At 43.4% G+C, this 22,143-nt stretch overlaps 1 protein-coding gene across 1 annotated transcript in view; it reads left to right on the forward strand.

Moving 5' to 3' along the window:
* The window catches only part of LOC111238058 (netrin-1-like), a 45,811-nt gene that overhangs the window by 5,576 nt on the left and 18,092 nt on the right, over positions 1-22,143 (forward strand). Inside the window, exon 3 of the mRNA XM_022767451.1 lies at positions 19,121-19,309. Within this exon, the coding sequence (XP_022623172.1) occupies positions 19,121-19,309 (189 nt within the window). The remainder of the gene's footprint in view (positions 1-19,120; positions 19,310-22,143) is intronic.

The raw sequence follows: 22,143 nt of genomic DNA on the forward strand, positions 1-22,143 counted from the left end.
GGAGGAAACCAGACCCTTTAAAGAACAAGGACACCACATTTACCATGGTCTGTTCTACAGAACCACTCCACAGCTGAGATCAGCTTTCCTGTTTGGTCTACAGTCGAGCTGCGACAGTTTAACTCCCATGATGCATTTAGGGATGCAGGGCTGAGAGTGCGAAACCGGTCTTTGTCCCATGTGGCTGACTGGGACCATTTACACCGTTTTCTGCTGACGGTTTGACTGTGACCGCCGGGCCTCCCCGGGGTTGCCAGGTTGGGCCGGGCCGAGCCGGTTTCACCATCTGGGTCTCATTTCAGCTCCGCGGCAGCAGCGGCCCATGTGACAGCAGAGAAGAATTTCTGCAAAGCATGATGTCATAGATTTTCTTGTAATAGAAGTTGAACTGTCTCGCTCGCTCTCTGGTATTTAGCCCCCCCCCCCCTCAGTCATTCTCTGGCTCATCACTGTGCCAATGCCGGGGGGGTGGGGGGTGGGGGGGGGGTGCAGTCATTTCCATTTCATTTGTAAGCTGAGACGTATTTGAAGATTTTGATTGTTCACATGTATTTACTCAACAACAGCCAGAAGACACGGCTGTTTCTGGTGGCTGGTTTTGTTTCGCTGACTTCTGTTTTGATGAGTTTCATGTTCTCCTACATTACCTAAACACATCGTATTATACAGCAACGAAAAACAAGCTGCGTTTGCTAAGCTAATAAGTCATAAACCGTGTTTATGACGCGTGCTCGTTACCGTAGAGGTGAAAGCACGGTGGCGTGGTGATGAGACGGGCCGGGTTTCCATCCACTTGTTTTTATGCACATTTTCAATTTGCAAGAAACAAAAACAAAACCTGAGTGGAAACATCAGGAATTCAAAAAAATTATAAAAGACAATGTTGAAATGTTACAAAAAGGTTTTTACACTCGACGAGGTGGAAAAAGTTGATGTAGCAACAAAAGCAAAATTCGACATCGCATCTATTTGGAGCGATAACGAGACTTTTACGTTAATTAAATTAATACATGAAACAAATATAAATCCCATATCTCCATCATGATCACTGCTGATGTTTTTTAAATAGCATCATCCTGTTTCACCCTCTTCTTCTGCAGAGGCTTTAATGGCACCCGACTGGAGATTTAGCGCCACCAGACGAACCGCCTCCTAATATTCGCATCACACCGGTGGATTGAAACGTGCATCAATTCAAATTTTCTTTTGCCGAGTTTCTCGAAAAATTCAGTGAAGTGAAAGACGCCGAGTCCTCACCGGCTGGGTGAGGGCTTTGACCTTTGACCTCGCTCTGGTAGGCAAAGAGGACGTTCGCCTTTAGGGCTGAATGAAGCACGATAGACCCTGAAATTCACCGACATCCAGAACTAAACATTTAAAGCAGACGTTGGTCATGTAGGAAAAAACATGTCTGGAAAAAAATGAAAACAAATAAATGTGATTGTGAGAGTCTTCCTCTTGTTGTGGGTTTGTTTGTTTGGATTCCCATTAGTGAACACATTGGTAACAGTCATTCTCCCTCGGGTCCACAACAACCTCAGCTTTCAGATGTGCTGTGCGAGCGTTCTGCACAGGACCGACGGCTGAACACACGTACAAATTGTATGTAATAAAAAATGATGTGGAAGTAGTAGTTGAATGTAGGTGGAAACGTGGAAACGTGGAGCGGTTAATGGGAACCAGGTGTGTTGCAGGTTAGGAAACATTCGGGAACATTTGTGGTGTTTACGGCAGCGTGGAAAGTCGGAGGTCCCAGCAGCAGCAGCAGCAGCAGCAGCAGCAGAGTGCCTCCTAGATGGACCGATGAGTCTCAGTCATCTAGAACATATCAATGTTTAAGCGCCGCTCGGGGAACTGGGGAAGGAAACTTAAATGGTTTTGACCGGTGGGAGTTTTTTTGAACCTGAAACAAAAATTCTCTAATAAACGAATCAGTTTCAATCAGCACAATCAAATATAAAGCGGACTCGCGTTCTATTAGAAAAACATGAAGAGAGTTTCACACTTTATCAGCACAGCTGGGCGGAGATAAACTGACCTGAACCAGCAGCACGGAGCTGGACACCGACTCTGTGGAAACTGGGACTGAAGCAGATTTTCTTGCCACTAACTTTCCTGCAGTTGTGTCACAGTGAAAACTGCTCAAAAATTCCCTGGTTGACATCAGAGCGCTGAGCGGAGCTGTTTACGGGGATGAACTGAAATGTGCCAGAAAAAGAGATTTTGTTAGAATTAAATTTTTTTTTTCCAATGTCTTGGTTTGACAGAGCTACACTTTGGGTTTATGGGAAATTTATTGTGGTGGTGAGAGGAGCTGAAACGTGTTAAAAAAAACAAGGCCCTCCTCAGAGTTATTAATATTCTCATTGTACACTCACCACCCCAACATGCCAAAGTAATACAAACAGTGTTGAAGTGGTTCAGCTCATTCCTTCACTGAATAATTGAGGCACAGCACAAACGATGTGAGAGGCTCCACCTCCATTTAAACCGTAATACCTAAAGGAAACAAGGATTTTCACAAAGCCGCCGACTGCACCATAAACACATGACAATATTCTCATTTGCTTTCTAAAGAGCTGGTAAGCAAACAAACACAACTGTCACGCCGAACTAAATATTGTGGGATAGCTCCTAATGACACCTGACTTCTTTTTTTTTTTTCTGGCGGAGGCGGGAACGCCTGTTGGTAGATGTCGTTTACACCTACGTCCATAAAAACCCAATAAACATCCAGTGTATTCTGAGTTTCTCCGCCGGCCCTACGAGCTGCAGGATTATGACTCGTCACGAGAGCGAGGGGCTGCTGTAATAATTTGCATAGACTCTGTCCAAAGTGCTTCATGCTTTGCAGTTGCTCTTTGCTTTTCGCGAGGTCTCTCCTTTCTCCTTCTTCTGGAAACCGCTCTGTAATAATATTTGCAGTTAATGTGCTGAGGCGCTCGTGAAGTGTTGTGCAATAGGACTAAAGTCTCCATCTCTGTGATGAAGTGTTGTCCGTGTCAGGCCATGCTTAATGTTGATAACAGGATCCATAGCATTTCCAAAAACCATCCTTTAACTGTGTCACGATTGCACACGGAGAGAACAATACTTTCTAAAACCGGTCTTTACTCTGTCGCCTCCAGTCTTTCTTGCAACATGAGCCTCGGTGACTTTGGTAAGAGGTTTCTGTGTATACAACCAGACCATAAAACAAAGAGATGTATTTGGGGGATCTCAAAAAAAATCCATGCTCCGCTACAATCCAGTGTCCTCTGGGTAAAGACTGCATGTTTTAAGGATTTTGTTTTGTTGAGCTCATAATTCAAGACAGACACGACGTTTTCGAGCCAGAAAGGTTTCACTCGGGCTTTTAAGAGCAAACTGAAAAATCTTGTTCTGCTCTGTTGTGGACGGCGGTTTTGGAGAGGTGACTCCATGTTTTGAGAAGAGCTTTGATTTAATGTTTGCGTCCTTCATGCATGAGCTGTTGGACATCACGGTATGAATGCTGCTCAGAGCGGAAGACATGCAGAACATACCGGGTTTGTTCAACACATACATGAAGCATGTTCTGTCTGCAGGTGTAAACATCTGCAAACGCGTTATTCAGATATGAAGAGATTTAAACAGAACACGTAAAAGTAACGATAAAATGATAAAAGAGGATTTAGGAAAAACGTAGATTAGCGTTGATAGCTTCGGTTTCAGGGAGTTTCAGATTAGTTGTTTCTGATGTTGCACAGGTGGGAAACTGACGAGCTGAAGTTAGGGGCCGTCTCAAAAGTGCATGGAACGAGCTTTTCACATTTTTCACACTTCAACTTTATTTTCACATTGACTTTCTCTTTTTTTACTTGATTTTACAAAAAGCTTTTACAAATTTTTTTTGTCAGTGGTATCAGATTTGTTTTTAATCACTTCAGACCGACTTAATTAAACAGGACAAATGAAGCATTATGGCCCAATGCAAGTCTGACTTGGATTTTCCCAGTTAAATTATCAAATGATTATAAATTTTTTTAGTCTAGTTTTTCGTGTTTCGTGAGTACAGATGTTTTTTTGCGACATTAACAGATATAGAAATGAAATTCGTGGTATCGGCGACACTGGACAGTGCAGTAAGTGGATGCGGACTGGCTGGGACGGCTCAAACTGTTTGTTTTTGTTTGTTCAGGGGTGTGGTGTGTGTGTGTGTGTGTGTGTGTGTGTGTGGGGGGGGGTGCGTTATTGTCCACTGAGCCAAGATGAAAGGAGATTTGTGCGTACGTGTGGATCCTCGTCTCTTTGTGTCCACCGTCTGTCTGCGTGGAGCCGACTGGAGCTGGGACTTCCAGGGTGGCATCAGGACCACCTAGTGCGTGCACATCGAGCCCCTTTGAGGCGCTGAAGAAGGGGAGGCCGGGAATGACTAATGGGCCAGCGGAGTGACACGCTCCGCGGCTCAGCTTCAGACCCCCAGCCAGCTCCCCTGCTGCGCTGCCACCCGACACAACCAGCTCAGTGACAGCGCCGTTTATACGCCCGCACACAACACACTTCCTCAGTGTCACTTACCCGACTCACCCCCTGTGCCACTCCCCCCCCTCCCCCTCCCCCAACTAAAAAAAGCATTAAGGAACTGGAGGCATAAGCTTCTTTGGCTGGTACCATCCTCCCTGCTGCGCTGTCAACACGGGGGTCTTTTTACCGGATAACAAAGACAACAACTGACAACTGGATCAATTACAGTTGAATAAAGTCTTGATCCTTCTTAGAACGACACCTGCAGGTTTTTTGGGAATTTTTATGAGCTGTTTTTCTTTTATTTATTTCACTCTAATGTTAATTAAATGTGACTGCTGCTTAATACTCCACCAAGCCTCAGTGATGTCAGCTGCTAATTACCCCGCAGCGCTTTTCATTAGCAGCCACTTCGCTCTGGAGCACTTTAAAACAAACAAAGTGCAGACATAATAAGCACGCCTCGAAAAGGAAATGGAATTGTTGGTTCCCGTTTCATATTTATTTTTCCCTATAAATTCTGCGAAGGGCCTCTGCTGCTCCGTGATGGATTTCTACATCCTCCTGCGCTCTGTCTCCATCTCTCACACGCCCCAGCGACCAATTCCTCTCTCGCAGAGAATGAGGACCCACTTATTGGATCTGAGGGGATATCCAGCAGGATAGATGGGGGAGAGGAGGAACACTGGCTACCAGACACCAGTCCCTACATGGCTATAAATATCCCCGGGTTCTACATCTGCTCAAAGGAGAGTAAAACCTGGGGATTCATCAATTGCAATCCTCCCTGTGCACACTATGTGTTTGTGATTGAGGCAGATCTCCTGGTCAGACTGGGAGCATTAAACCATCCACAGACACAGGATTAAGCCGCCTCTCCCGTCTTCCATAACTCTTCCATAAGTCTGAGAGCGCATGTAGACGGAGCAGACCGCGTGTTCCCATCCTCTTCTCATCTCCTGTCCAGGTCGCCGCAGCTACTGTGGAAGCAGATGGTTCACGACTCCTTCACACGCTCACACCAAAACAGTGGAAAGTGACTTCCTTCCTCTCCTGACCGGCGCAGCTCCGAGACGAAACATCAGACGCTTCCCTCCCAGTCTCCGCTTTGCAGGGAAACCTCGGGAGCCCGGCGCGCGGTGTAAAACTCACACGGCCTCGTAACATGCACACATGTGTACGTGTACGTGTGTGTGTGTGTGTGTGTGTGTGTGTGTGTGTGTGTGTGTGTGTGTGTGTGTACATGTGCCATGTGGTTTATTTACACAGACAGCGAGGCTCAATTTCTCATGATAGTGAGTCAGAGATAACGTGTTGTATCTGGTTCCCACTTAGACAGGCAGCTGGGAAAAAGAATGACCTCAGAGCAGCGAGCCCAAAGACCATGTTAGATTACAGTGCGATGTACAACAAGCCTGGAGTGCCTGGGCTCTGTTACAGCAGCTTTTTATGTTCAGGAGTGACAAGAACAGATCTGAAAACACTGAATGTGTCTCACTGGGCAGCAACAGATACGGAGGTGGCTGGGATTTCATTTGACGAATATCCATACTACAAACATTGTGTTCTGTGACTTTTAAAGGATAACCTTTTATATCCTGATTGATTTGGTGACGCTAGTGGTAACAGTAAGTGTGGTTTAATGCTGCAGGAAAAACGCTCGTTTAAGCAGCTAATTTGTCAGATATGCAAGAGAAGAGAAGGTGGAGTACCTGTTGGCAGTGCGACCAATCAAACGGGAGCAGCAGGAGTTGGCTTCCTTGCTCAGCAGTTGCAACCTGTTGCCTGCAACTCTTCATCCGACGGCTCACTGTGGCAACTCCCGCTTAATCCATTACTCCGTGGCTGCGAATTACAAAATACATCATGTTTCCTATGAGTGCTTCACAATAAAAACCATCCTGTGTTTTGCCAGTTAAATGCAATTAGGAAATATTTGGTTTTCATTCGGAGCACGACTTAACGTAGCTTCGATACAGCTGTAGGAGAATGAGCAGAAAACAATGAGGCTGAGACAAAACCACTGGGTCACATGCTGCGATGTTTCCTGTGAATCGCTCCGGCGTGCGAAGACAATTTGATGCCAGCACAGGAATGACGGACTCCACCACTAACAATAAAAAATACTTTAGAGGGGAGGTAATTACTAAATGCAAATGGTTATTGTAGAATAAATGCAGACCATAAATAGAATAAACACAGGGTTTGATTTCATGAAAATCTTGAGGATTAAACTTTAAAAGTGTTCTTCAGAAATGTAGTATTGCATTTCTGTTAAATTGGCAAATATGAGAGAGATAGAATAAAAGTAGAATAGATTTCACCTGGGTTCCTTTTCTTAAAGTAGTTATTGATAAGTAACTTTAACATTACTTGAAGCAGATACGCTGCGGAGTTGAGTCACATGAATTTGACTGACAGAGGTTCCTCATACTGGATGTCCTAATTAATCGGGGGGATTTGTTTTACTCATTCCTACCGTGGTCTAAGTTCACCGGGTTCCTGCTGAGATTGCCGGCGGTTGCCATGCTTCAGGAAGAACCAAGCCTTTTCCTCTTCAGCTCAATACCATGTCCTGGAAGCCACCTAGCAACCAGAGCAAACTTTGGGATAAAAATGAACGCATTAGTAAGAAAAGCCTCACAATGACCCCCTCAGCGTTTCCATAAAAACAATTAATTCCCCAACTTTTTCCCTCCCATCCGGAGAGAATGTGACCATAGTGTTCAGTCGGTTCCCTTTTTCCTGTAGGTGGTGTTCTTTTAGATTTCCTTCATTAAGTCATTTTATGAGTTGAACACCTGCTTTGACTTGTGTCGAGAGCGCACCACATTGTAATGTAGGGACTCAGAGAACGTCTGCAAGAACTCAATAAAAACTGGAAAACAACTGCACTTAAAATGAATCTTTGGTCATTTAACCATAGGCTTAAATGTTTTGATACAAACGAAAACACACATGGGAGAGATATTTTTTGACAGGGGGATGTAGCTGGTTATAAACGGACCCTTTGAGAAAAGTGTAAAAAGCACAATAAACACGCCAAAAGAACGATGGATACCTCAGCTTTATGATTTACAGTCTAGTGGCTTCTCGCCTGCGTCTCCCTTATTCCCTCCGCACGGGGAAACACAGTGGAGGAGCCGCGTGCCAGAGTGTTAAAATAACCTCCCCGCTCTGTGGGGAAGATTTGGACCTCGGCCTAACGCAGGCCAGCACAGTCCCGCAGCAACCTGGCCCTGTTTAGATGTTTAGTACAGGTTTAGTCTGGAGAACGTCCCTCCTGGCCACAAGCACAATTAGGCTGCATTTATGTAATGTCAGGTTTACTGTAAATACAAGCTGCCAACTGGGAAAACTATTCAGGTCAGCCTCAAGTTGGTGATTACAGTTCGGATAAGTAGGTGATTTTCAGATGTCTCCCTATTGTATCAACATTCAAACCAAAATCCCAATTATCCAAAAATCTACTCATAAGACAGAAGGAGTAAGAAATACATAGTAATTTAGACAATCTGGTTCAAAGAGTAGAATAGGAACAAAAATAATACAGTGCTACTAAAGACCGTTGTACTCACAAATGTTATGCTATATCTGTAGTAGTATCCTTTCCGCCAACTAAACTCCTTTGTCCTGCTGAGTAAGCTCGTATAAAAAAAACCAAAACAAACTCCTGAATCCCATTTTAGCACGAGTTAGCATGAGGGTTTGTTAATGTCCAGCCTGACCTGTAAATGTTGAGCTGATGTTTGAGGATCTCGGTACTGATATCTGTAGAGGAGGTTTCTAAGACAATAGAATATTTTGTACAGTGACTTCCTTCTTTAGATAAATGAGAATGTATTTATTTACATAAAGAAAAGGGTAGTTGAGATTGTACATCATGAAGATACATTAAAACATTAATGCAGTTCAAAGCTAATTGTGATGGAGAAATTACTAAAATAGGATAAATTTTGAAACAGCAAAGTGTAAGTAATTTTAAATTGTTAAATTGGAGAGCTAAAAAGTAATGAATACACAACTGGAATAGTTAATAGCTTATTGAACAGTTGAAAGGGTTAGCTAAATTAACGGCTGAAATACGTAGTTAGCTAAGAAAACATGAAATGGTTACCTAAGTAAATCCTTGAAAGTGTTAGCTAAGAGAACAGATGAAATGTTAGCGAGATGTAATAGATAAACTGTAAACTAAATAATTAGCTAAAAGAAAATAAGAGACAGTTGGCGTAGTTAGCGTAAAGTAACGGATATCTGCTGTTGTTAGCTAGTTAAATGTAATGGATTAACAGTTTAAAAGTAGTATAATAATTAAAAGTAGTGGATAAATGGTTGGAAATTGATATAGGGTGACCGAATGTCCCTGTTTTCTGGGGACAGGAGTTTAGCTTGTTTTGGCCAAAAGAGTAGAGAACGAGAAGAAAAGAGCAGTAAACTAACAAAAACAAACTTCTGGACTGCTTCAAAGGTAGGGAGCCGTCATTTTATCAGTCGATCTTCACAGTTGTTTATTACAATCTTTCCAAACTGGAAACGTTCCCAGTTTTTATTTCAGAAATCTGGTCACTTTAAATTGATAGCTGAATCAAACAGTTCAAATGGTGCGCTAAAGTTTTCAAAGTTTTACACTGGAACCTCCCTCAGATAAAATTGAGACAACTGATAAGACTTTGGGGGTACATCTGAAAAAAAAAAAGGGGTTGGGAACAACCTCTTTAAAACATGTTTGTATCAGATCAGTGCACCTATCCAAATATGGTACAGTAAAAACGTCCTTTAGAAACGGAGGGAACAGAATTTGCTTATCGAGCTCAATGACCGTGGACCTTTTCATCACCCCTCCCTTAAACTTGAGGAAATATAGCTGAGGAAGGAAAGGAGCAGCACTCCTGTCAGCCTGTTTCCACACCTACACTGTGAGACCAACTCCAGCTCATGAATGAAAATATACAAGGCATCAAACACAAACACACACATACATCAGAAATTAATAAGCTTTTATGAGATTATTACTCAAGAGAATATTTTAGCATTAAGGCGGCATTTTTAACGCATACATATATTGTTCATCACCACACAAACACACACACACAAGCACACACAAACAGGAAAAAGGAAGTATTCCCCAGTCAACACCGCAAGCTCCAGCCAACCGGTGACAGCAGGATATTCCTCCACCAGTCCATTAGTTTTACGCTTTGATTTGTCATTTTAAGTCCAGTCTTGTTTCCTCCAGTGGTCGCTCAGGAAGCAAACCTCACATTTGATAAAGTGACTCACTTCTAGATTTGGCTCAACGTTATATTTTAAACACATGACCTCTGATGTGGGGAGGAGCAGGTGTAAGAGAGGCCCTGAGAACAGCCCTGGACATCTGAGGAAAAGCTGAATAAAAAAAAGAAAAGAAAAAAGATAATAGCCAAAACTAAAATACATGCTCTAATTTCCCCCTTCGTCTTTGTGTCTTTCATTCTGCCCATTCTTTCATTGGCACTGCTGCTTTCATTAACAAGTTTACAGTATAGAAAGTCAAGACAAATGGCTGATAGAAAACGAGTGACACGCAACAAAGATCCCAGGCGAGACTGTTGCAATTACACGGCATACGTTCCAACAAACTGAACGAGCAGCACGCCCACTCCCACCTCCCCTGGACGGCTTCCAACTCTGCAACAAGAGGATAAATGGGCTGCGATATGCTGGCCATTATGCATTATTATTCATAAGAGAGGGTGTGTTATCGTTGGCGCCGCCTAGCAGCGGCTGTTTAGAGAAGCGGGTGAATAACTTTGGTCATTATTGATTACACAATTACAAAATGTTGCCGTTAGAAAACGTCAAGTCTTTTTTTTTTTTTTTTCTTTGTATGAAAGGGCTCATGGTTCAGATCAAACACGACTCACATGCACACATACGGTATAACGGCAAGTTTCACTGTACCTCCTGCACACATAGTGAAGGCCCAAGCAACATATATGCAAATACAGTGTTGTTTTCAGAGTGAACACGTATGACAGCTCGGGGTATTAAGCCCTCACGCGCTACGTAGATCAAGCTGGCGCCATTCGAAGCCTGTTAGAAAGAACTACTGTTTTTGTCAGAGTCACCACTAACAGTTCATTGCCACGACCCACACACATTATTACCAGCTAATCTTAAATTACATTAGTTAATGGTGCATTGCGTGAGCTGATGTCACATCGCATTACCTAATGAAATACAGTGTACTGAGCCTGGAGTGCTACCAGGGCCAGGCTGACTTGGGTGGCTGTTTATGTTGAGGCAGTGCATTCCCCGTTCGCCAGGCAACCGGACGGGTTTATGAGCAGTTACTCACACAAAAGTACGGGGCGGGCTGATTGCTCAGCTAATTGATCTCCACCAGAGATCACAGAGCTGCGCTCGTAAAAAGAAAGGGAACGCCTCCCATGACATCACCGCACGCTGCATGGTGAGACAAGGCATGCGAGTCAGGCGGAGAGGCTTATTCCCACAGTTAGAGAGACAGTCTGCAGAGAGAGGAGAGGCACAGTGTCAGGTGGAAAGCACGTACAGACACAAACACACACTGCAGCTATTAATCAACCAGCGTTAGAGCGAGCAAACGGGTTGTATTCAGCAGAATATTCTGCAGCCACACTGCAGGGGCCGGTGGCATGAAGACCACCTTGGTAGACCTTAGCAAAATGAAATAAGGAATATGAGCCGCGTGGCCTTGGAAACATTCGTAATGCCATATTCTCTGCAGTAAAAACATTTAAAGGGGATGTTTCCAACCAAAATGTTAATTATTCTTAAACACCCACAGGCGAATTCTTCGGAGGTCAAGGGTCAAACTCTACTACAGATGCTGCGTTTTGAGCCATATGTATTCAGTGTCTTTTAAGGAAGCGGGGGTGATTCAGTGAGAGAAAGTACAAGAGCTTGAACTTTGGTTGTGTCACTAAAACCAATATGTGGTGCAATAGTACAACGTGTCCTTGGAGTATATTTCATCTATATTTTATTTCGTGCTGGAGCCGCCGTATCCTTGTTATAGGTCTGGGTTTTAAAAGAACACACAGAAGGTTTCAGTGGAAATCTTTGCACACAAATTGGGAACTCTTTCCTTGAATTAATGGATAAATACATTCTTCAAATAAGGGAAATAGAGTCAAGTAAATCTACAGAAAACTTTCATTTCCTCTCACCGATGTTGCGATAAAGAGTTTTTCTGATCTTTTATGTTTTCGGACTCACGGCTCAACGAGGATAAGATCATTTTATACCTGCACTAAAGGCTAAAAGTGGACAATCACAGAGAGCGGCAGGTTTTTTACACAGACATGAGAACGTGCTCGGGCCTGGTGGAAGTGGAAGAGGGAGATGGCTTCAGATAGCCTTTCATCATGAGGATAACTCAATTCATTAGCTCAGCTCAAACCTTTTCATCTCTTATCTGGTCTCAGGGCACAAAGTGCACTCTTGTGCGGTTTGGCAGCTACTCAGAGGTGAAAGGTGAGCTGAGTGATGGGTCATTATGTCTCTGTGTGCGCTGTTATGGCAGCAGAGCAGACACAACTCCCCACAGGGAACAGAGGTGCTGCTGCCAAATTGACCATGATGGCATCATTAGACCGATAGCATCTGTCCCAATACAACCAGGCAGATGCAGCTCAACTGCTCCGTTAGCCTCTGCCCTCCACATCAGCTCTGAATGAATCCTCGTCAGCTTCGCTTTGCTTCGCTGTCACAGACTGTAAAAATGAATGTGGTGTCGCCTGTCAGCGTCACTTTCCAACCAACATTTCAAAAGTCATTTATACATATATTTCTTTGGTATTTGGTCAAACTTGTAATTACCAAAAAGAAAGAAATTTAAATGTTATTTTCTATTTCTTCTTTACTTAATAATAATTTGTAGCATCACTGCCATCAGTTCACTGACATTCTGTCTATCTTGAAGGCACCATCTAGTGGACATTAACGGAACTGCACCTCGTATCGCACCTTGCAGACTGACTTCGAGCGTCACTTGTTATTCGCTGAACGATACGGCTGTTGAGTTTAACAGTTTACTGTAGCTTCACAACTACTACCTGACACGTTTTCTACTTGTAGAAACACGCATGTTGCTTCTGTTCTTGTACCTGGTAAAAAACAAAACAAAAAAACAAACTCTTATCTGTGAACCTTGGCCAGTTTTTCCTTAAGCATGAACAGACAACCATCTCAGCCGCACGCCACCACGGGCTTCCAAGTTTTCATTCCAACCCAACACTGTAGCAGCCGATTCTCATGACTACCTTCAAACAGAGAAGAGGAACTGTTATTTGGAGTTGTCTTCGGTCCGCTCGTTGTTGGCCTGTTGCTGTTCTCGAGGGACAACAGAAGAAACACGAGGTAAATTGATGGAATAACTTTGTATAAATGTCTCTGTGCACAAAGCTCTGGCGGCAGCTCCGCTCAGCACGGAGACAGGTGCAGCAAAGCCCATTCCCATTTCGCAGACATCCTCCTGCCTCTAATATGTGTCTCATTAAAGCCACATGACGAAGGCTGCACTAACTCCTCATGTTCCAACTCGGTTGTCTCGGCCACGCCGTTTCTTCTCTGACGTGATCAAAGAGGAAAAATCTTTAAATCATTCTGGTATTGGCACACTGTTTTGATTTGTTTATGTGACACCAAGGTTACTGGGGTTGCTATTGATGGAGCCGTCCTCAGAGGTCATTGCGCAAACCTGCTTGGTTCTGTGCGAGATAAAAATCTCCCTGTAACGGCTCCAATTGTTTTTCTTTTCACTGTTTACATTTTTTGCCTCCAGTGAAATCATCAAAAGCAGCCTGGAAAAATTGTAAAAAGGATTCATCATCTGGAGAGCTTGTTGCAGAAGTCTTTTGTTGTTGTCCTTGCCCTCATCAAAATCGCAGCTGCTGCAGTGATGTGTGATTGAAATTTTTATTATGGGAAACGTGCGTCTGGTGGAGGTGGGCCTGGAAGCAGCTGAGGGTGACGGATCGTGGCACTTTCTTTTTTTTTTTTATTATGTTTGTGCATTACCGAGTCAAATGTGCTTCATCAGAGAAAGTCCACGAATGCTGTGCGACAGAATGTTTGTTAGAGTACTGGCTCCTATAAAGATTAGTCTCAGTGCACTCTTTCAGAGCCATGGCAGCCGATACCCTCCTCTATAAAATCGTATTTATGACAATGATTTATTGAACCGTCACAGCAGAAATCACTCATGGTTCAGTTCCAGCCTTCCACTATTATAATGATATATTTGTGCCATATATTTTGATGCAACATGATGTGATCAGCGACTCTTAAGGTTATGTCTTTATAATCATTGCAAAGTAACTACTTCCAGAGACTAAAGCATAATCGCAGACTTATTCATTGCCTTATTAGCAGCAAAGGAACACAGCGTCCGAGCTTCAAGAGAAAGATGAAGCCATGACTTCATCCGTCGAAGCTTCACGACAATCTTGTTTTGGTAACAACAGGAATCACAGTGTAATTACTCGATATAGTCAAGGTGTGTACTACTGGATTCCTATAATGGGGGGAAAGATCTGCAGGGAAAATGTGAGAAAATTGGGGTAAAAATTAAATGTGTTTTAAATTTGTTTTAAAATGATGAAACACTTAGAAAAATTATGTTTCTCTGCTCTTTTTGAAATGTAAAATGGTTGGAAAAAAGAAATACAACACAATCCTGGGAAGAAGCGTGTACGTCCATAACTAATACTTCTGTGCGCGGTTTTAAAAAAAGATGATAAAATGCTGGAGACTGTAATAAATCCCGGCGTAGGATCCATCTAACAATCAAAACTGATGTTAGAGAAGAAGCCGGGACAACTTTTAATGTCCCGTCAAATCATTACCAGCTGGGGTAATGATTATTATGTTGAAGCAAGAGCACACCACCACCAGGATAAAGCAGTGAAAGATGTGGGAGGAAAATCCCTTATTACAGACGAAGTCAGCCCCATTTCAGATGGAACCTGCAGCTGTAATCTCAAAGTGATACCTATGTTTTTTTTAAACAGCAAAAAGCCCATAGGCACTTCATGTATATTAATGAACTCTTGTGACACTTGTGAAGCATCACCCACATATGCAACACAGGTGTTATGCAAGCATTGTATAATCTCTATATGCTTTGCAGTGAGACCTTGGAATCAAGTATGTAACTTCAACAGCTTGTGCTTGTGTGTGTGTGAGAGAGAGAGAGAGAGAGAGAGAGGCCAAAGATATGCAGCCAACACGCACTGAAAAACAAAATACTGTCATCCAACGAAGACATTCACAACAAGTACAGCTAGTGTCGGCATGTGTGCGCGTCTCGGGGAGATATCCCAACCACTAAACCAACTGTTGTCACGAAGATACGCCTCTGTGATCCGTTGAGTGTCGTCTTCTCCTCAGATCTCGGGCCGCGATGAGACGCGAACCCCTGTTTGATTTGGCGCACGTCATCGGCTCACGACAGGAGTGACGGCACGAGGATTACGCACAGCGAGAGAGTAATTGGTCCTGGATAAACACAACAATTGTGCTGGAATTCCATCTTTCTCCACGTCCCCGGGGAAGCGGTGCATTCTTTTCGGTGCAGATCACGCTCACAACGTGCCCCGAGTCTCTCTCTCTCTCTCTTTCTCATACGCACGTGTTGTATGGTTAAACATCAGACACCTGTTGGCAGGGCTGGTAAACTCCCGCGTCCTTCAAAAACATCCATAACCAAATTTCATTAGATTGTCGTGTACAGATGTTTGATTGTTTCTGAAGTGTGCCCTCCTCTGCAGACGGAGCGAAAAAAAACCCGCCTCCGCCGAGCTGTGGGATGCGTAATTTCCATCCAATATGCACACCCACCACGAGCGCTTCCTTCACTAAGCCTGATAGATGGCACTTGAACATAAATAGATTGGAATAGCATAGCTCTAAGTAGGCCCTTGAAACCAAATGAAAGCAGACTCAGAAAAAGACATCTTGCTGCTCTGGATGTCCAGAGTAAAATCACAGTCAGCAGCAACAACTATTCCTTTATATGCATTTTTCTTTTTTTTTTCTTTTTTAATAGTATTCAAACTGTGTAACAACCATATCTTTTTGATTTTCTGTTTCTTACGTTTTGGTTTTTCTCCTTCCAAACTTTTCTTTGTGTGTTCATTTCCTCCTTCTTCTGTTTATTCTAAACAAGCAACTGCTGCAAAGAAAAAAACACACACAAAAATTTGATTTACTTACTATTGTGTGATCAGTTGTCATTTCTTTATATGAAAATGTTACACATTTATTTTTTGGTACTTTAATAATACCATTATAGTTTTTGATTGTTATTACACAAGTATAAGACAAACGAGCCAGCATGTGATTTCAAAGCTGGGGTACTTTTACAGTTGCCAGAGGGTGTGTGGAAAGATTGTAAAGAAATCTGATTTAACTATACATCCACAGAGTCAGCTGTAACATCTGATCCATGTGGCTGCAGATGAGAGTGTAAGGATGAGTTAGCAAGTGAGCAGTGAAGTTAAAAAGCTAAAAGTAATGGATAAATGGTTGAAATAGTTGAATAAAGTAACTTAAATGGTTAAAATACTGTAGTTAGCTTGAATAATGACTCAAATAGTTTCCTTAAATAACTGATAAATGGTTGAAAATGTCTGGCACTAATGGTACAAATGCAAACTAACAAAAAAAAACAACAAAATGCAATCCAAACTAAACAATGAATGTTGAGCTGTATGAAAAAAAAATACTGCACCAACATCTACTGTTATAGAGTTAACCGTGTTTAAAATCAAAATGACCACATTTGGATCACGAGTGATGGTGTCCACGTGAGATCATGGTTGGGAACACTGTGTTTTTGTGACTGAGCGGTTTACCTGTGCTCCCCCCCTCCCCCTCCCTAAGACTTTTAACATGGTACGTGCACACTCGGTTATTTGGCATGTGACAGATGCTGGCAGCCTGTTGCTCTTAACGCGGCTTATCGGCGCTCGCGCTATTGTCACTGCCGGACAACTGTGTGAGCAGAGCGAGGATGTGTGGATGAGATAGCACAGCGTTCATTAGAAGGACCTGAGGACAGCTGGGCAGATAGCGTTTATTAGTCTCATGACGCCGTCACGCGCACGTAAAAGAAAGGTACATTTGTACCTTTTGTTTGTTTTTTTTGTTTTGTTTTGTTGTTTTTTTTTTCGAAAAAGGTAAGACGGATGCAGCGTAATAATAAACTGCGTCTGCGTCCGAATATTCTGGAAGATGAAAGAACAGCACCAGCATCCGACCCAGATACAACGAAGAGCATTCCACTTCCTATTCATGAAAAAAGGCCCCGCTGCATTTTCCCCCTCACACTTCCCTTAAGTGGAGATAACATCTGGGATAAGAAAGCAGTAAAGAGTGAGAGGGAAAAGGGAGGAGGGTGAGGGTGTGTGTGTGTGTGTGTGTGTGTGTGTGTGTGTGTGTGTGTGTGTGTGAGAAAGAGAGAGAGTTCTTCAAAGCTTGGTGTAGTGTGTGTTGAATCAGCCCTGGGAGGGAAGTGTGGGAGATAAGCCTGTGACAGCTGCCAAACACCTCTGTGTGTGTGTGTGTGTGTGTGTGTGTGTGTGTGTGTGTGTGTGTGTGTGTGTGTGTGTGTGTGTGTGTGTGTGTGTTGTATATATCTGGGCCCCCCATTCAGAAGGAGTGTGTTTCTGAATCCCAACCACCTGCCAGCTCTGGTCCCTCATGGCAGGTGTGAGTTGGTTTGTACGTGATTCAGACCGCTGATGAACTTGAAGCATATGTGACGAGTCTTATCGGCTCCATCTCCCTCTAATAACATTAAGACCGGCGCAGAGATTAGAGGAACGTGAGGGGCTGCTCATCTGAATGGTATGTGCTTCGGTTCAGCAAAATAAAAGACAAAACATCAGTAACATGAGGATGGTGACAGTAGAGATTATGAAGCCCCAATGTGCTCAATATTAATTAAACGAATAAGCAATTACGAAATAAATAAGTACATTATTTGTGTAAAAATGAATAAATAACTTAAACAATCAGTGAAAACTAAAATTTAGACTAAAAATTAGGGAAATTATTTTTTTTTCATGGCAGTTTTATAAGGACTCAATTACTTCTCATTTGATTTTATCACTTTTTATTTCATGTCTTCTTAGCTAACAGCGGTGTTTGTCAACCCGCCCCTCAACCTTTGAGCCAATCACATGCCCCCCCCCCGCATCTTATGCTAGCATGCTTTAGCCAATTAGCTCCTGTTAGCTACAACAACAACAACAGAGTCAAACTGAGATGCTGCTGTAAGATCGAAGATAACAGCAGAAGCTAATGTTAGCTCTGCAATGTTTCGACTGATGTCCCTCAAACGACTCTGTGACAACGGGAGCAAGCTAACACCGCTAACGCTCTCTCTCTCTCTCTCTCTCTCTCTCACTACGATGCTAAGTAACAACCCAAGCTTGCATCCTAGCCAAAGTAATAAGGCAACTAGGCTGGTAGAAACAATGAGCAACCATGACCTGGAAGAATCTAACACTAAATCCACGGCCAGTAATTACGTATCGGCACACGAAACCTCAACTGTCCTGATCAATCATGTTACAGGGATTATTGACAGCAGATAGTCCATGGCAGTGCTGCACACAGTTATATTTTACATTTTGGTATTGTTACGTACGTTATAGGAGCTAACTAAAGCTAAATTTGGTAGAAATTGTTGAGCTTGCTAGCTGGGTGAAATTATAAAATAAAAACACTTGTAAATGAACATTTTAAAACAAAACAAAAAATCCACTATGAAAATAAATATGATAAATAATTATGAGAATGAGTTGACTTTGTGGTTCATTTTTTGTTTCTCAATATTGAACGTTTCCATATGAGACAACTTGGCAACAGCCTGAAATCAGTGCGTGAGGAATATGAACTTCAAGGTCAATATTAACGAGTGAAAATAGCAATGACAATAAATCACAGAACACGCCAGTCTCTCAGATGTGTGGGAGAGCGGAAGAGCATTTTCCTGCCTGACATCACCAGGGTTCAGAGGTTAAATTCACAAGCAGGTGGCCAAGTGAAAGAGAGCCTGAACCGGGACGTTTCTTTTAGAGGCTCCATTATTCTCAGGCCAGAGCGAAGCGGGCCAAGCTAGTTACGCCATTTGTTTCAATAAGCTGTTGTCTTAATATGAAACTCATAGCGGAAGATTGAGACTTCATTACCTCTTTCAAGTTAATGCATTTTCTCAGGATCTCAACTGACTGCATTTGGCTCCAAACCACAACCGCAAACTGGAAGGTCTGTAAACACTGTGCGCCGAGTTCATCACTGTCAGATAACAGGCTCATGTTTCCAAAAGGTCCAATTTTCAGGAGCTAAGAAAAACACCGCTGTTTTTTTTTTTTTCCGACTTGATGACACTGCATTTGGTTTCACGAGTCTCTCAGATGACAGGGGGACTGTGTAACCATGCAACTAGAGTGAACTGGAGTTACGTGGTTTTCACATAACTACAGCGACACATGGGATTGCTTAAAGTCTGAGCGGTCAATGTTTTATTCACTTCAGACGTCCTTTGCCAAATGAGTTCTGGTGTGATAATTCAGTGTCTGTCTGTCTGTGTGTCTCTGCGCAGCCTGCCACTGTAACCTGCACGCCCGCCGCTGTCGCTTCAACATGGAGCTGTACAAGCTGTCAGGCCGGAGGAGTGGCGGGGTCTGCCTCAACTGCCGTCACAACACAGCGGGACGCCACTGTCACTACTGCAAGGAGGGCTACTACAGGGACATGACCAAGTCCATCTCTCACCGGAGAGCTTGCAAAGGTAACAGGATACGACACGGGCCGGACGCGATTACATCGATTTGTTTCGTTGGTAAAAGTCAAACTTAAATTTGAATTCCCCTCAGAATGTTTTTCCAAAGTAAAGGAGTGTTCGACGGCAAGATAAAGAGGTGAAAATATTCAAAAGAAAAGCGTAACGTTTTTGCAGCTGGCCCCGTCCACGGCAGCACATCACTCAGCTTCCCAGCTGCTTCTCTGAACTGGGAGGGCGCTGATCTGAATCCACTGCAGGTAAAACACAAAAACCTGACTTTAACTTACACTTCAACCCTCTGAGGTCAAAGGGCATTTTCTCCATTTCCACATTATTTCCTAAATTCACCTTTAAAAAGGGTGTGTGCATATCACATAATACCCAAGTGTTTTATAGCACAATCTTCAGAACAATCTCAGCTCTCTCCATAACGAGGCCCCTCACTGTGTAAACAGATCTTTTGGCCCAAATGCTGAAAAATTGAAGCCTAGTTTTTAAAAATTCTTCAAATATCTTGTGAAAACAAACTTTGACTGCCGTGGATGGATTGTTTTGGTGCTTGAAACGGGTTTACCAAAGTCTCCAGAGTCATAGAAATTGCGCAATATATGAGTAAGATAGTAGATACATGGATAATAAAAGCCTAAAATGAATTGTAGTGTTTGTCTGTCACTCTGCTTTAGCCAAATTTTAGAGGCTGTGAGTCACGTATGATCTCGTAAGAATTTGTAAAAGAAAGTGCAGAGTCTACAGATTCTGTACTATCGCAAACATATTCACAGAAACATCCATCGACTTCAGAGGGTTAAAGAAAAGAATCAGCGATAGATTCACCACTGTTTTCTAAAGGTTTGGGTGGTGATTTATACATACATCATTCACTGTGCGCGGTTTCACACCTGAGGTATTAAAGGGTTTTAAAAAAAGAAAGGTTAGAGAAAAGCGCCCAGCTGTCTTGGTGTCAGTGAACTGACCCGTGCAGCTCCCAAACTATTTGAGGTCCTGCGTGGATCCCTGACAAGACAAACATAACAAACAGAACAGAGGTGTGAGCTGATGCACTGAGCGGCGGAGCAGTGGAAACAACTCGCTAATCGTCCCTCACAACACACACACACACACACACACACACACACAGGTGTGAGCACATACGTCAGGTTTGAGACCGAAGCTGCCAAGGATTAATGTGCGGGGAGACAAAAGCCGAGCTCCTTCTGTCTCTGAGCTCCTCGGGGAGTAAAGACGGAGGCTCCGAGGCCCCGAGCAAACACACTGCTGTCACTCAATCACGGTGTCTAAACGCTCGCGGGCGAAATATCCCATAGATACTCAAAATGCTTGTACATATCTACACCTGTACTTGGCTGCGGGAGAGAAACGAACACACAAACAATGATGTTATTGCCCGACATGATCCTGATTATTTGTTAATGACATATCAAACACAGAGAGCAAACAAGGATCCGTGTGCATTGTTTCAGTCATGAATTGTTCTAAAACTTATCGAAGAGAGACGGCTGCTTTTTTGAGGGGGAGTCTGTTTATGGTCTGTTCACATCTGAAAAATCACCAGTAAACAAACAATATTACAGGATGCCAAGGTACTTTTACATCTCTTACCACATACTAATGACAAACGAGTGACTTTGAGCAGATGCACATATTGTGGTCTTCAGCCAACAACCTCCGCTGAGAGCTGCGATTGGCGTGCTTACAGGTCTCAGGACTGCCTATCCTCCGCACCCCCCCCCACCCCCCCGCCCCCCACATCCTTGGCACACCGCTGGCGATTTAAACACGGAAACAGCAACATGATATTTCCTACTGCGTGCCAGTCATCCCCCTTTTAATTCACTCTGACTCACTCAACTTGCATGAAATAAGAGCAGAAGTATGAGCAACACGGCTTTTTCAAATTTAATTTTTTTTTATTGTTACATCAGAGACAGTCAGAGATCACCGTCAAACGGAGCGCGGGGATCGATTTACTGCATGTGGCGGTGTTCTGCTCAACATAAGCTTGATAGATCATCTGAACTCAGAAATGACAAATGGCTTCTTTGCAGCATTGTTTCACCCTGCCAGCCTAAACATTTTCACAAGCTATATTTGGGGAGTACTCTGGGTTTCTGGGGGTGGGGGGTGGGGATTGTGGGGTGGTTGGGCTGGGAACAGTTAGTGTAACAGAGGTCTCACTTTGCCTAATGATGTGGCAACATCCATAGATCTCTGCAAAAGGCTTTCCAAACAGCTGGAGCAGTAACCTGAACGCTTGAAGCCCCCCCACCCCCCACCCCCCACCCCACACACACACCAGCTCGTTGCTCCGGAGTCGAACCAAACACCCTGATTGCTGCTTTTCTCCTCAGGTGACAAAACACGGGCGATGTGACATCAGTTACAAGTCGCTATATTTATTGTTCAAATCAGCCAACCATCCACACTCTGCTGTTGTTGGACAGGAAACACAGCGGCGGCCAACACAGCCAGGAAGAAGTCTGCTTTCATTCCCCCCCCCTTCTCCTTCCCTAACACTCAACATCTCAACAAAATGTCCTCTCAACAATTCACTTAATAGTTGGAGGTTTTAAATGAAAAAAATGGCTCCTTCTGCACCACAGGGCAGCGCCTACATCTCCAGTGGCAGTGTGGATGCCTCATGCTTTATTTCCCAGATTAACAACTTCACCCCTCATCAAGCGCAGTGTAAAACATGGCTCTTGGAGAACCGCAGTGCACACGCCTCCTCCCCCCGCACCCGCCACCCCCCCCGCCCTTACAGTTTGTTTTTTCCCCGGTCCCGTCGTATGTTTGGCAGTTTAAGCTTTAACAGGCAGCAT

Source organism: Seriola dumerili, unplaced genomic scaffold, assembly GCF_002260705.1.
Source record: "Seriola dumerili isolate Sdu_G_001 unplaced genomic scaffold, Sdu_1.0 BDQW01001191.1, whole genome shotgun sequence".
Classification (NCBI taxonomy): domain Eukaryota; kingdom Metazoa; phylum Chordata; class Actinopteri; order Carangiformes; family Carangidae; genus Seriola; species Seriola dumerili.